Source organism: Miscanthus floridulus, chromosome 3 (assembly GCF_019320115.1).
Source record: "Miscanthus floridulus cultivar M001 chromosome 3, ASM1932011v1, whole genome shotgun sequence".
Lineage (NCBI taxonomy): Eukaryota > Viridiplantae > Streptophyta > Magnoliopsida > Poales > Poaceae > Miscanthus > Miscanthus floridulus.
In genome coordinates this window covers 117,715,754-117,731,108 of record NC_089582.1, presented here as the reverse complement: position 1 = coordinate 117,731,108, position 15,355 = coordinate 117,715,754, and the positions used below count along the sequence as shown (strand labels likewise).

Here is a 15,355-nt window from a genome sequence, read left to right as displayed (position 1 = left end):
ACCACAGAAATCTTCCCAGGAAGTAGGGTAAGATGACAACTGGAAGATTTCAGCAATGATTTCCCACACCAGTTTTGCCAAATACTCCTTTTGACAAGATTCACTTAAAGAAGATATGGTCAATATTTTCGGAACACCCACAGAGACAACAGAGAGGGGAGCCCTTCCAACCCCTTTTGACAAGATTCACCACAACTTTGGAGCTTATTATTAAGTAACTGCCAAAGAAAAAATTTGATCTTCAAAGGGACTCTACTCTTCCAGATAAAACCAGCCACCCTACTACTGACCCCCCTGTCAGTTAGAAACCTGTATAGAGATTTGGTGGTGAATTGCTTCTTCTTATCTAGAGCCCATTGCACACAATCAGCTTTATTGTCAGTTAGAGCACAGTCATTCAGTGTATGCAACAGACCAAGCCATCTTTCATGATCATAGATAGATAGGCTCCTTTTGAAGTCAACCCACCAAGTGTCATCCATCCAACATTCATTGACAAAGCAATTAGGATTCCTAACCAATCTGTATAAATCAGTATAGAGGATTTTAAGCGGGACCTGCACCCAGCAGTCCTCCCAAAAACGACATAGCTTCCCATCCCCTATTTTGAAAGTAGCCCCCCATTTGAAGAGATGCTTTACTTTATGTAGCCCTTTCCAAAACTGAGACCCCCCTGTCCCAGTAGAATAAAAAAAAACCATTCTCCCCTAAATACTGGGCCTGCAGGATTCTATACCAAAGTTCATCAGGTTGTTGATGAATTTTTCAAATCCATTTGACCAAAAGACTCTCATTCATGACTTTGGTGTTTATGATCCCCAAACCACCTTGGTCTTTAGGTCTGCTAACCATCTCCCATTTGGCCAAAATTCTTCACCTCATCGCCTCAGTAGAGAATGTATAGAACCAATCCAACTGAACGGTTACTTTATCCCATAGTGATTGAGACATCCAAATTTCCTAATTATTTATGCATGATGGTGAGCCGGTATATTTATTCTTGAGGATATGAATACTTTGCAGGTGGTCTGCATTAGGCCTTTAATATTATGTGGTGTGCCTGAGGTTTCAGCAATACGTTGAGTTAAGCACCTGACCAACAATTGATCTGCATGAGGCCTTTAATATTATGTGGGATGCCTGAAGTTTCAGCAATAGTTTTCAGTAAGCACCTGACAATGACCATTCATATGCACCTCCTCTACATGTCATACTTAATTGTTCTGCTAATTAGCGTGCCTACCTAAACAGTGTCACCAAACTTCGACTATTGCTACCACCATAAATCCATGAAACCTCTATTCTCAGACAAAGTGACCATCTCACAAGGTATAAAATGATTCATTTTTGCTTTACACTGAACCATTTTATTTTATTCCATTGAAATCACAGGTTTAGGTTCATGCTGTTAGCTGTATGAGAACGATGTGTATGATAAGTAATTTGTGGGCAACAACTTATGATATCTACTTTGTATTTCGGTTAATCACATATTCATATGTCATACTCATACTGCATGAAATGATTTTTCATTAGTTCACTTAATCATGTTACCATTTTTCAATCTCCAATCCTAACGCTAATATGAAATTAAAGTGATATTTTAAAATATAATTTGACACCTTCATAAAAGAGTGCAAAGTTGCATGATATTTCATATGGAAGTGTTCAGGATAACTATTTGATGGCTTACACTCTAAAATTACAAGAATGTCATCCTAGATTTGGTTCCATTTCCTATATATGTACTTAGAATAGTTATATACCTATTTGTTAAAAAAAATAGGTACCTACCTTAAAGTTTCCATTTTTTCACTTCCTGAAAAGTTGAACAGTTTTAACTTGACTAAATATATACACATAATATTAATATTTATAATGCATAATAAGAATGGGCAGACCCAGTGCCGGAGGCTCCCATATGAGTGGGGTCTAGGGAAGGGAAAAACCGAGGCAAGCCTTCCCCCTGCAAAATCTGCGGAGAGGCTGCTTCGAACCCACGACCTGGTGACTCAGTAAGACAACTCTCACCACTGCACCAGGCCTGCCCTTCATAATGCATAATAAGAATAATTTGATGAATCATTAAATATATTTTCATAATAAACTTATTTGAAGATACAAATGTTGCTAATATTTTCTACAAACATAATCAATTTAAGAAAGTCTAATTTGATCAGCACAAATCCTATAACAACAACCTATCGGGACTAGAAAGAGAATATTTTTCAACAGCTGACAAATTCCAGATTAAGCAGGTGTCAATAGTCAAGAGATATATTTAATTTTTAATCCATTCATCAGATACTTGACATATGTACATTCCAGCTTTCCAAAAAGATGTGCTGCAGCACCGACTCTATCATTTAACAGTAAACTGCACACACTTTCATCCTCCTCTTATATATGGTTTGATGCAGTAGCCACTTGAAATGGCGAATGACACAAGCAGCTACTGCCTGCTGGCAGCTGCCTGTAAGTTAGCACTTGAGAACATACTACTGTGGCATCTAATGGCAGAGACAAGCGCCGACTACAGCTGCATGTGAACAAGTAAAGACTGGCAGCAGCACCGGTATGCAATTTGTAGGCTTGTGAAGGCAACAATTTCCATTAGAAAGCAACAACAACAACAACAACAACAACAACAACAACAAAGCCTTTAAGTCCCAAACAAGTTAGGGTAGGCTAGAGTTGAAACCCAACAGAAGCAATCAAGGTTCAGGCACATGAATAGCTGTCTTCCAAGCACTCCTATCTAAGGCTAAGTCTTTGGGTATATTCCATCCTTTCAAGTCTCCTTTTATTGCCTCTACCCAAGTCAACTTCGGTCTTCCTCTGCCTCTCTTCACGTTACTATCCTGACTTAGGATTCCACTACGCACCGGTGCATCTGGAGGTCTCCGTTGCACATGTCCAAACCATCTCAACCGGTGTTGGACAAGCTTTTCTTCAATTGGCGCTACCCCTAATCTCTCACGTATATCATCGTTCCGAACTCGATCCCTTCTTGTATGACCGCAAATCCAACGCAACATACGCATTTCCACGACACTTAGCTGTTGAATATGTCGTCTTTTTGTAGGCCAACATTTTGCACCATACAACATAGCAGGTCTAATCACCGTCCTATAAAACTTGCCTTTTAGCTTCTGTGGTACCCTTTTGTCACATAGGACACCAGACGCTTGCCGCCACTTCATCCACCCTGCTTTGATTCTATGGCTAACATCTTCATCAATATCCCTGTCCCTCTGTAGCATTGATCCTAAATATCGAAAGGTATCCTTCCTAGGCACTACTTGACCTTCCAAACTAACATCTTCCTCCTCCCGAGTAGTAGTGCCGAAGTCACATCTCATATACTCAGTTTTAGTTCTACTAAGTCTAAAACCTTTGGACTCCAAAGTCTCCCGCCATAACTCCAGTTTCTTCCATTAGAAAGCAGCTTCCAAAAATTCACTTCAGGGATCAGCCTCGCAACAAAATTAGTAAATTACTTTTAGATCTTAACTAACAAGATGAATGTGAATTTTTTTCTTTGAAAACCAGATGAATGTGAAATTTGTTTTCATTAATTCTCTTATCTCTGAATACCTTCCTGCATATAATGCAGTCAAAACCAAGCAATGGGGATGAGAAAATAATACTACATTGTTCATGAAATGATTGACAGCCTATTCGCCTGGTCGTAAACGATCGTAAATTTCCAGCCAGAACAGTATTTTTCTCTCACACTAAACCAGCCAGCAGTAGTAATCCACGATCGTATCAGCACCAGCCGAACAGGCTGTGAAACAATAATAAAAGTGCATATGAGAAGGTAAACCTTATCCAGGTAATGGTTCATGAGGCACTTTCCCAGCACCAACCTGCCACAACTAAGCATGGAGATGAGACATGTGTCTTCTTCCTGTAGCCAGCAACATCCTGTAGGCCAGGTGCGTCCATCACCATTGATAGATGAAGAATAAGCACCCTAGGTGCACGCTGTCGAGGCTCATAATAGTGAAAATATCTGTTCTGCATCCTTCTGAATACAGAAGTACAGTTGCAACCAATCTGATGACACATGTTTGTTATGCAATGATGTCTCCCAGATCCATCCGGCTTGGCAATTTATGGAAGACCAAAATAGTATTGTATCAGGTTACGCACAGCTCAACTATTTACTGAATAAAGGTACCATAAAATGATTCTTTTTTATGTGACTACATCAGAATATAGAGAGTAGATCATATGATTTAGTAAATTCTCTATATATAGGATGACAGCTGAATGAAGGATAACTAAGGCTGTGCAGCACTTCATCAAAAACTGCTTTTCATCCCAATGTGAAACGGGCATTCTGAAGCGTTGATCCAAGTGAATGTTCAAATCTTGGATGATTACGAATGATAGAGGTTGAACACAAACAGATGCAATCTACGCCAGTCCTTATAAAGGGTATGAAACTAAAGAAGGAAGTGAAATTCATGCTCACAATGAATTTATGAGTTATGTATCCCACAAAAGATCAGCGTAGATAGGAGAAAACCCAGCTATGGATTGGGAATAATTATTTGGTGCATGTGATGAAACTTTGAATGCACAGAGGGAAAAAAATCTCTGATGAATCTAAGGTATCATTTGTATTGCATGTTACTCCAGAGCAAGCAATATAAATATATAATTACTGATCTCGTATATTCTTCACAGAAGCTAATATCCTGGTAGGAAAGAGATTAAAAAAACTCGCCTTAAAGTAGCAGTGCAGTGCAACAGGAAATGTAGAACCACACTATCAATATCAACTGATATTAAGGTACCTCAACTCAAGGGTTCTACCATTCCAGCAGAGCAAGGCCTGCAGGCAGTATAGTTCTGGAATATGTGAAAAAGCTTTTAGAGACACATTGCCTGGTTTTACGTTTAAATCTAATAAAAGCAAATGCAGCACCTTTTTTAGTTGGGCGTTATCAAGATCTCTCCTAACAGTGTACCAGAATGTGATTCCAAGCAAAGCCCACCATATGAAACAACCGATGGTTGAAGAATACTTGTGGCAAATTTTGGACTCCATATCTTGTGCAAATTTTTGAACTCCACATAAAGATATGGGAACCTAGACAGAACAAATATAGAGGAAACTGCACTGCTTTTACAGATTCTAGTTCGTCATTGTTTGACACCGCTTGTCCTGACACATCTCCAAGGCCTCCTTCCTAAAAACTTGAAGGAATGCTGAGTTTCATCAATCATTTCATTTTCTTGTAGCAAATTCCTGCTGGGACTCTGCAATATCATTTATGCAATGAAAAATTGTAATCACAAAAATAAAAGAGGCCATAAGAAGCATCAAGCAACAAATAATCATGTCTTTCCCAGCATGTCAGGAAGATATTTTGATGGTGGCAGAACTTTAATATCATATAGAGTTGACAACACAAACAATAATCATTCTTTCTTCAATGTCATGGGGCCACATGACCAAATGATACAGATACTGTGTGCTTGATCAAAAGATAAGATAAGCATAATTTAAATTAATTTACCAGACCGAACGACATTATTGCAACAAGTTTTTTTTTTCTAAAAGAGAATAGAATGAATATCAACCTTGATATGCACAACAAACGATGACGAAGAAAGCAGACAAGTTGTAAATTCCAAGTTAAAGATATAAAAAAAAAATGTTCGGAGGACATGTTGAACAGTTGGACCCAAGAGGACAATCAGTGGAAGGCAATAGAGCACATGACTTCTTCAAAATACCATTTCTTTCGTGGTGTATACATAACCAGAGCTACATGTATTAGCATGGACTCTATAGCTGTCTAAATCACACATGCACAGATAACACCAGACCTGAGCAAGATCCTATAGTCTGTCTAGTGTCTATTTAAACTCCCTCAAAGTCATTGGTACCACATTAGCTCAAATGCAACAGCGGCATCCACAAAACAACTAAGGGCCACACAGCCACACTAGGTTAGTAACATCTCATCACACCAAAACAATGTGGTGCCCCTTCATGCTACGTCTTCGCTGAGGGTTCTGTGCAGCATTGTGGGAGCTGGAGGGCCAAGGCAGGACATACATGCAATCCAGGTTAGGTTGCTCTACAGTGAATGATCCAACCTTGGGCATCGCTTGCTGAGAAGGCAAATTCCGAACATGCTGGAAGCAGCCAGCAAGCACTTTGCGTTAGATAGCAGCATACCTCGTCACGCTGCTTCTCAAGGCACGCGGCAATCTCCTGGTGTTCGATGTCGGTCGACATGGTTCATGTGGCATTCGGCCTCCTTGAAGATCTCAAGCAGCGAATAGTTCTGCTCACTCCACACGACCGTGTCTACCCTATCCCCCCACCACCAAGCACAGCTACTCTGCTGAGCCGTCGTTGCCCCTCGCTCCCGCCCTCCTCGGATGTGTACCACATGCAGAGCTCCATGGACAAGGCGCCACCACCGCGTGACGAGGTTGACTCATGGGAATAAGAGACCCGACCAATGGATGGAGCAGGCATGGCATTGCGTTGCCACCTGCCACCAGTGGAGTTTTGATTCACTAAATCTGTCCCCAAAACTACTACTGTCTTCTATCAACACTTGGTGGCTCATCTGAACTTTCTCAACCATCTGACGTCAACATAAGAACTTCAGCAAAGACGAGGTGAGGATATATCGTGGTGTCTACATTCAGATTCAGCGATCCAGCAGGTTAAGATAAAAAAAAAACTGGAAGTCAACAATGAAAGCAAGGGTTGAGCTCATGGAATGCAAACCAATGAACAGATAAGAACATTCCAAGCACAAAGTCAGCATGCCTGGATAATATGATAACTTGCAGGACTGTTCAGTACAAGAAAGTGAAGAAACAAACAAGGAAGCCACGCCGCCACGGAGCTCTGTTCTAATACAGAATGAGAATCTAATACATGGACTCATGCCCGTTTTCCTGTCAGATTATACTGACATCTCTCAATATCACCTACACAGAGGGCTACAACAGGAACAGGAAAATTCCATCCAGATTCTAGAAACCCACACAACTGAGGGGATACAGAATCAAATAAGCAAGCAGTTCTCTTCCTCTGAGGAAAACATGGTGAAGGATGCTTCAAATGATATGAAGAATATAGTTCAGCTAACATCGGCCCTATTGATAGAATGGACCATGCCTATCTGATGACTGTTACCGTGCAAACTGCTAATAAGTTAGTCATCTCAGGATCATGGCATGGAATGACCAGTCCTACCAGGATTAGAGTGAGAATGGTGTTTGACACTTTGATAGCTGTACAATTTCATATAAAAGACGCACCATATGCATTAACTGCTTGAGCAGCACCATATGCTTTAATTGCTGGAACACAATATAACAGACACAGGACAAGCAGCGCTCATCAGTTGCCAAGGCTGCTAAAATATTCCAGCACACACAGTCTATCGAATGGTCAACTCAAGAAGGAAGGGCCATGCTCACATCACGTATGGGACACCAAAAGGGCCTCCATTCCCTAGCATTTCAGACCATGAAAACAATTGTAACAGGACCAGAAAAGACAATCTATCATCTACATTTTACTCGACCAAAGGTGCAAATTAGATGCTAACCGAAACTGTCATACAAAGCCCATGTCAAGTTCTGGTGATGTTCAGAACATACATTCTGGAAGAGTTTCAGCAGCAAATTTTTCTCCCAGCTCATGGCCTGACAACTGACATGTAGCATGCATGCAAACATAAATAACTCTGACATGACCCTAGAGTGCCCTGAGCAGGCTGGGCCGGGTTTTCAAAGAGAGACCATGGTTGCTTCTTCAGTAATGATCTTGGGCAATTTGTTATTTAAGAACGTGCTACAGCAGTCCACTAAATGTATATTGAAATTGAATATCCACAGAGCCAAGATATTTTCATCAAGGCCAGACTTTCATACCTGGAATTTGTTAATAGAAAACCTGTCATGGTACAGAAAGAGCAAGCACAATGAAATGTCACCCACTCACCCAGATCCATCCGCCTTGGCACTTTATGGAAGACCAGAAAAAATACTGTATCAGGTTACAACACAGCTCAGCACCTAGTTGCTTCAAAGTACTTACGATTTGTGAATTGACTGGAAAAGAACTAACAGACAAGCACAGCACAGCAAGCATTAATTAATGTAGATGACAGATAAAACATATACTGAATATAGATATCATGCGATGCTTCTATGTGACCATATCAGAATGCTGACTCACTGAGACAGTAAATGATCACAGGGTGTAGCGAATTCTGTTTACACCAGGATGAGGATTGAATGAACGACAAACCAGGATGTACTGAATGCCATCTAAAATGTATCAAACCCCATGTGGAGAAGGTATTGTAAAGAGGCATTCCAGCATATGTCCATCTATGCTAGTCTTCATAGAGAGCAGGGCAATCAAGAAGAAAGTGAAATTCATGTTCACAGCAAAGTTATGAGTAATCTTTGTTGAATAAGATCTTAGGAAGAAGATTAAGTAAAAGTATTATTTGGTGGACTTGATGGAACTTTGAGTGCATGGGACGAATTTTTTTCTTAATGAATCTAAGATATCATTTGTGTTACATATGACCATCTGAGCAATCAAGATTGTTATTGATCGTACATATTCCTCACAGAAGCTATTGTTTTCTTCTAGGAAAGGGACTAAAAAATCTCATCTTAAAACAGTAGTCCAATGCAACAGCAGCAGGCAGAAATATGAAAATGTTCTCAATCACACTGACTGCACCATCAAGAGTAACTGATATTAAGGTATCAGTACTCATCTCGAGGGTTCTACCCGATTCCAGCAGAGCAAGGCCTGCAGATAGTTTAGTTTCAGTAAATAAAAGAACATTCTCAGGAATATGAGCTTTAACAAACCATGTTGCCTGGTTTTACCTCTAACAAAAGCAAACGCAGCAGGAGCCCCTGTTTTTAGTTGGATATTGTCCAGATCTCTTCTAACAGCATACCGGAACGTGACTCCAAACAAAGCACAACTTATGAAAATAATTGATGACTGAAGGAATAGTTGTAGCAGATCTTTGGTTTCATAGAAAGATATGGGCAAACTAGCCAGAACACCAACTATAGAGGAGACTGCAGCAGCTTTTACAGATTCTATTCTCTCGCTATCTTCATCAACATCACCACTTGACATATCTACAAAGCTTTCTTCCTCAAGACTAGAAGACAAGGATCGCTGAGCTTCATCAATCATTTCTCTTGCTTGAAGCAGTTCCCGCTGGGACTCTGCAATCTTGTTTGTGCAAAGCAGCATTGTAAACATTTATGAAAAAGAAAGAGACTAAACAAAGCATCATGCAACAAATTATTCATGTCTTCCCAGAATGTCAAATTTGGATGATTGCAGAACTTCATTATCATAAACAGTTGACATCATCTCTGACAGTTGCATATACCAAAGTTACAAGAGCCGCATTCGCAAAACATCTAAGGGCCACACAGCTTAGTAAGATTGCATCTCCCAGGAACAACATGGCACCCGTTCGTGCTTCGTGTTGGCCGTGGGGGTCTGTTCTCTGTGCAGCAGTGTGGGAGGCTGAACGCTAGTGCATGCAGGACAGGTCGCTCTACTGTGAGCGACCCACTGATCATGGATTCAAGGGAAACCATCACGGCATGGGCATCGTTCACTGAGCAGGCAAAACATCGAACAAGCTGGAGCCACCAAGCGCGTCGCGGTGGATAGCAGCATGTCAGCATACCTCATCGCGCCGCTTCTCGAGGCGGCGAACTTCCTCGCGGGCGAGGAGCGCGGCGGCCTCCTGACGCTCGATGTCGGCGAGCGCGGCGCGCGCGCGCTCAACGCGGCGCTCGGCGTCCTCGACGCCCTCGAGCAGGGCCCGGTTCTCTTCGCGGCGCAGAAGCTCGTCCACTTTCTCCCCCACCACCGAGCTCAGCCAAGACGCCGCGGCACCGGCGCCCTCGCCGTCCCCGCTTCCGCCCTCCCCGGTTGAGGACCTCACGCGAGCACCCCCATGGAAGCGGCAGCGGCGCCGCACAGCAACCTGAGCAAGGGGACCCGCGGGTACGAAAGGAGACCCGACGAGCGGGCGGAGGAGCGCGGCGCGTTGCATTCCCGCCCGACCTGCGTTCGTGTGTGCTTAGCGGCGGCCGCTTGCTCCGGGTGGTTTGGATTGGAAGAGGACGGTGAGGAGTGCACTGTTCGCAACTTGCTGCTAGTGGAGTCTGACTCGCTGCAGGTCGACCCCACCCCGATCTCCCAGCCAATACAAACCCCGTCGGACCAACTGACCACGGATGCGCCAGGAAGGCAGCAAGCAATAGAAGTGCTCGAGACAATTGCATGGCCTCTGCTACTGCAAGGACGAACTGATCACTGATCAGACACATCTACCTTCAGACTCTGCAGTCTTGTTTATGCAAAAAACATAGAAGTTCAGAGTTCAGTTACATACAAGAACCGTTACAGTAAACAAAAGGACGATCAAAGAATCAGTTGCTCCTCTGAAGTTTCTGAACCAACTCATCCACTAGGTTAAGAACAAAACGCCTGGAAATCGATGGTGCAAGCTAGGGTTGGGTTTATGAAATGTATATTGCTATAGCAAGTTAAGCAGATTTGCATCCGAAGTTTGCCTAATTTGCATTAGTATGAGGACTTGAGGAGACTAAAAAATGCATAAGATGATCAAGGATGACAAGTAACTGAAAATTCGCAAAACCAATGTTACATGACAGGGGAACAGAGCATAAAGTGCACTGAATTCCAGTTTCTGAATTCTGAGTACTACTGTAAGGGCAACACAGACCAGACATCAGAAAATACCATGCACATGTGCACAGGTTTGACTCCATGAGAAGCGAGATGTGCACTTGGTCTTGGAGGATCTCCTACTGAAGTATTGTTCAATGTTCATGACAAGAAATCAACAGGGAGCCATCTAATATGAGAATGAGCAAGTCGTCCTAACCAATCTCCTGTAAGATGATACTGCTTTCTTTCATTATCAACTACAAGATGCAAAATTCCAGATTCTCAAAATCTCCAGAAATGGAGGGTACAGAATTCTTGTGTGGAAAACATGGCAGAGATTTTTAACCACAAACCATCAGACAAGTGGTGTAACCATTTACTCAGGCGGTCTGGCCTTCCAGGTTATTTAAAACGTGTAACTAGTATTTTCATATTTCTTCAAGGGGGCATGCTCTTTGATCTATAGATAAACTGTGTCCTTTGCTGAGTTGAGCACAGCAGTCAGTCAGTCACATTGTTTAGCCAGGACTACAAAACAATCAAGGGTGTAAAGCCTAAGTGGGAAAAGAAGTAAGTGTGTCCACATAGATCATTCAGCAAATAGGCTTACGTAATGTAAACATCCTCAAGAATATCAGGTGTTGAGCTAAATCTTCTGCTATTCCTCAGATTTGGTTCTACTATCGTGTCGTTGTAAGTAATTTTTTTTCTTCTAAAACATGCCTCATTGTAAGTAAATTGTTACGGTGGAAGAGTGGTGGTAACCTTTTTTTTCGAATTAGGGATATACCCCATTTCCATTGCATTCGCACGGAAATACATCAGAGTTTTAAAGATGTTTCAGAACAGTAGAGGAGCATACAGAAGAACGACGCAAAATAGAACAGGGAGCTTTGAACTCCATCGCCAGAATTACAACCCAGCAAACGATAGCTAGCGCTAACAAAAACATCTCAACAGAAATGAGGCGGGTAGCTTCCCAAGCCTTGTCATCACTTTTTGCCTTTATCAGCTTCTTCATCTCTGTCGACATCTTGCAGCATGCTAATCTGACTGACGGCTTGACAGCTTCTTGGACAGCAGCTGCACCGCAATCTTGAACATAGTATCCACACCCTTGATCAGCGTTTCCTTGTCCACCTCTTTCTGAAGACCTGCCCAGAATTTCATGAGCGCACAGGCATGAAATACAATCTCAATGGGATTGTGGAATTTCTTCCCCTCAAAACATATCTTATTCCTCATCTTCCATATCGACCAACATACAGCTGCAATACCAACAGCAAAGAATAGTTTCCCTTTGGGAATCCATTTCTCACACCATTTCCAGCTTTGCTGAAAAGAAGTAGGAATATCATTGGCACCAAGGCAGGTAGTAATTGTGGCCCACACAACCTTAGCCACAGAGCAAGTAAATAGGAGATGGGTCACAGACTCAGGTTGATGACAGAAATAACAGGATGGATCTCCATTCCAGTTCCTTCTAATCATGTTATCTTTTGTTAAGATAGCCTCATTTGCCACTAACCACAGAAAGATTTTGATTTTGGCTGGAAGTTTCCCTTTCCAGATATCCTTGAAGGATGGCCCCCCCTCAGAACTAGTCAGTGCATTATACGTCGATTTAACAGAGAATTTACCTCTGCTTTCCAGTTTCCAAGAGGCTATATCATGATCAGAGTCAAGCTAGAGTTCAGAAGCGTCACTGAGAATTCTACCCCATTCACATCTAAGCTCAGTAGTCAGCCATCTCGAAAAGGTGATGGGAATCAAATTACTGAGCATCTGATGAACTGATATGTTCTGTTGCTCAAAGTTTAAAGAGGTCAGGAGAAAGAGTACAGAGGGGATCATTATAAAGCCAGATATCTCTCCAAACCGATGTTGATTTGCCATTCTTAACAATCATCTTCCTACCTTGAAGATATATGTGTTTGACCTTAAGAAGGTCTGTCCAAATGGGTGAGTCAGTTTGTTTATGCTTCACAAAACGCACATTGTCCCTCCAGAAGTATTTATATGTGACTAAATCCTGCCAAAGTCCAGAATAGTAAACTTAAGTTCATTTTCCTGATATCCTTAATCCCCAGCCCCCCCCCCCCCCCCCCCCCCCCCCCCCCCCCCCCCCTTTTTCTTACTTTTACAAATTTTGGTCCATCTTACTAAATGATATTTTCTCCTGGAGTGGCCTGCCTGCCAGAAGAAAGTTCTTCTCACTTTGTCCATTTCTTTTATCACAGTTTTGGGCAGAAGATAGATGGACATGTGATAAATTGGGGCACTATTCAAACTGGAGGTTATCAGGGTTGACCTACCAGCAATAGACATAGACGAGCCTTTCCAAATATCTAGCCTTTTTGCATTTTTTCAGAGTGGTGGTAACCTTTAAGGTTTTTTATTATATGGATATCCTGACAACTTCCCCTGAACTAATTTTGTTCGAGAGAGGGAAAAATATATCTCTTGAACTAACTATCCGAAGTAACCTCCTGAACTAAGTAATAATCATTTCTCAACACCTCCTGAACTATCTACTTCTAACAAAAGTAGGTGCTATAATAAGATGAATAGCTTGTGACTGAAGTACTGAACTTATGAAAAGAGATCCAACATGTTAAGACAATAAGACCATAGTAGTTTGAAGTTGGTTTCACATACCATGATACATCGATAGCAATGTGCAACTTTATGAATAGCTTGTTGGTTGAAGACAAACTCACCAATACTATAAGATCAAGCCATGATAAACTAAATTTGTAATTCCATACACAGAGATGTCCTCATTATTGTTGCGATGTCATGGTAATATTCATATACCAAGAAAGAAGCAAAATTAGATCAACCAAGGTCTAGAAAGGAGCATAGCGCATAGACAAACCATCCATAATCCCTTATCTGCAGGATGGGCACTATCTATTCTTATAGTAACACTTAACAACTGTATTCTATACCTCAATCAACATAACAAATAACTGGTAATATACTGTGTTTCAATACTCATTGCTGATCAGCATATTGTTTACAGAAACGAAATTAAGAATTAAGAAATAGCAGCCTCAGAAATCAAGCATACCATGACTTATTTCAAGTCAGACTCAGATGTTCTACATGATTGGAAAGAATACACAACCAGCATCAACACAGGCTGGGGAAGACCCAGACCGGAGGTCTGATAGGTGAATTGTTGTTCAGGGGCGGTGCACCTGGATAATCAGCATAGCGAACATCGCAAGTTCCATCAGCCAAGGAGTACTCGTGCCATTCACCCAAGCGCGGCCCAGCTGCATATAAGCAATCCCCTCGGATTCCTGGGTAATCTGGACCAATACAGGCTGCAAATCCGAAGAAACCAAGAAACAGTGTCCGCCCGCCTAAGCTCGTGACTGAAACCCACTTCCCCACCTCAAACACCCACCGATAAACATGGTACAGCATCATCTCCGTGTGATCCTGACTGATGAGCAACACATCACCCCCGCACTCTCCGAGCATGAACTGCCCTCCCGCAGGCTTGCTGTCGTCATCCACCTCCTCTCCTAGAAACGACAGTTCCAGCAAACTATCAGACAGTTCGACTGTGGCAATACGGAGGCCATTTACCAGGGCGTAGAGGGTGCCATCGACGAAGAGCATATCGTCAACAACGTGGGGCGCGTCCGCGGTGGCCACACGCCAGAGCGCGTCCCCAGGGTGGCAGTGCTGGACGTTGGGCCTGCCGGGCAGGAAGAGGACGGCGGCCAGGTCGTCGGAGATGATGACGCGGGTGAACGGCGCGGGGACCTTGGGGAGGCGGAGCTGCTCGCCGGAGAAGAGGTGGAGGAGCAGGAGCCTCGGGGGGTAGTGGGAGGACGCGGTGGTGGCGGTGACGAGGTAGCCGTGCGCGTAGTGGAGGGTGCGGCGGGAGGGGGGCAGGTGATGGCCCCAGGGGAGGCGGAAGCGGTGGAGGCGGCGGAGCGAGAGGTGGAATAACGCCTCGGAGAAGGAGGGGAAAAGGGCGACAAGGAGGAGCGGGGACTGGCAGGCGAGGACCCCGCGGGACGGCGGGAGGACGGCGCGGTAGGCGCCGCAGGAGGCGCGCAGGGCGAAGAAGTCCTCGAGAGAGGTCAGGCGGGAGGTGATGTCGGGGATGAGGTCCAGCGGAGGGGAAGGAGAGTGCAATATAGCGGCTTCTGGATTTGAGGAGGACGTCGGCGAGGCGCTGGGCGTGGCGGCCGACGGTGAGTGCCGCCGCCGGCGCTTCTCCGTCGCCATTTCTGTCGCCTGTTTCGGTCTTTCCCCCTTTTTTCCCCTTTCCTTTTCCCCTTTCCGCAGTTCGTTTGAGGGAAAAAAAAACCATGGTTGTCTTTTTCCCATGAGCCTTTTACTTCTAGGTCATTATAAAAGATCACAGTTCCTAGCATGCCATTAAAAAAAGTTTCGTAGACTTCTCAGATATAGCTCTAAACTTTTGTTCCTTCAGTGCCACTGCTGTTGCTTTTGCCTCTATGGCCCCGTTCGCTTCGCTGAAAAATCAAGCTGAAATACTATTTTGGCTGGTTTGTTGTGAGAAAAAAAACATTGTTTCGACTGAAAAAACAAACTGAAAAGTACAGATTATAAGAGAAGCGAATA

At 43.2% G+C, this 15,355-nt stretch overlaps 2 protein-coding genes across 5 annotated transcripts; both read right to left on the bottom strand.

Annotated features, from left to right (window-relative positions):
- Positions 1 to 3,596: 3,596 nt before the first annotated feature.
- On the bottom strand, positions 3,597 to 10,203 carry LOC136546638 (uncharacterized). Of its 4 annotated transcripts, none has more exons than XR_010781410.1 (4): positions 9,732 to 10,203; positions 8,902 to 9,262; positions 7,306 to 8,821; positions 3,597 to 5,274 (listed from the first exon to the last, which is right to left on the bottom strand). XR_010781410.1 is itself a non-coding variant. In XM_066538601.1 (3 exons), the coding sequence occupies exons 1-3, from the start codon at positions 10,101 to 10,103 to the stop codon at positions 8,640 to 8,642; spliced, it is 915 nt and encodes a 304-aa protein (XP_066394698.1). In that variant the 5' UTR covers positions 10,104 to 10,203; the 3' UTR covers positions 7,292 to 8,639. The 4 variants fall into 4 exon arrangements, 1 of the variants encoding a protein (XP_066394698.1); XR_010781411.1 differs by having other exon boundaries at positions 3,599 to 5,274; positions 7,599 to 8,821; XR_010781412.1 differs by having other exon boundaries at positions 3,602 to 5,274; positions 7,924 to 8,821.
- A 2,805-nt stretch (positions 10,204 to 13,008) lies between these two features.
- Positions 13,009 to 15,072, bottom strand: LOC136546637 (uncharacterized). The gene has a single exon (XM_066538600.1). The coding sequence runs from the start codon at positions 14,993 to 14,995 to the stop codon at positions 13,880 to 13,882; it is 1,116 nt and encodes a 371-aa protein (XP_066394697.1). The 5' UTR covers positions 14,996 to 15,072; the 3' UTR covers positions 13,009 to 13,879.
- Between the last annotated feature and the right edge of the window lie 283 nt (positions 15,073 to 15,355).